The sequence below is a fragment of the Plasmopara halstedii genome (assembly GCF_900000015.1).
Source record: "Plasmopara halstedii genome assembly, contig: Scaffold_614, whole genome shotgun sequence".
Taxonomy (NCBI): Eukaryota; Oomycota; class Peronosporomycetes; order Peronosporales; family Peronosporaceae; genus Plasmopara; species Plasmopara halstedii.
Genome location: NW_020187532.1, coordinates 354,304 through 354,657, shown reverse-complemented (window position 1 = coordinate 354,657; position 354 = coordinate 354,304). Strand labels below are relative to the sequence as shown.

Genomic DNA, 354 nt, shown 5'->3' with positions numbered 1-354 from the left:
ACACCGCGCACTCTTCATCATGAACCACAACCAGGAAACTTCCGCGTCCAAGGCACTGTTACCTCCGCCGGAAATGGACTATGTCAGTCGTGAGGAGCTGATGAGCGCGGTTCAAAGTTTTGCACGCGCTCAAGGCTATGCGGTTTCCATCAAGCGTAAAAAGTGAGTACATATATATCAACTTCCAAGTAGATAAAACTTTTTTTAATTGGCGTACTCACAGTCCATTACCGGCGGAGGTAGCATTGCCTTGGATGCGGAAGTTTCCTGGTTGTGGTTCATGATGAAGAGTGCGCGGTGTTTATGGTATCATAGTGATCAGACCAAAGAGGTGGGGGAATATAGTGTAGTGTA

The 354-nt window shown here is 47.2% G+C and overlaps 1 protein-coding gene across 1 annotated transcript; it reads left to right on the top strand.

Moving 5' to 3' along the window:
• Positions 1–19: 19 nt before the first annotated feature.
• Positions 20–284, top strand: PHALS_12100 (uncharacterized protein; the record flags this gene model as incomplete). Its single annotated transcript, XM_024727576.1, has 2 exons — positions 20–162; positions 224–284. The coding sequence occupies 2 exons, from the start codon at positions 20–22 to the stop codon at positions 282–284; spliced, it is 204 nt and encodes a 67-aa protein (XP_024578140.1).
• Positions 285–354: the final 70 nt, after the last annotated feature.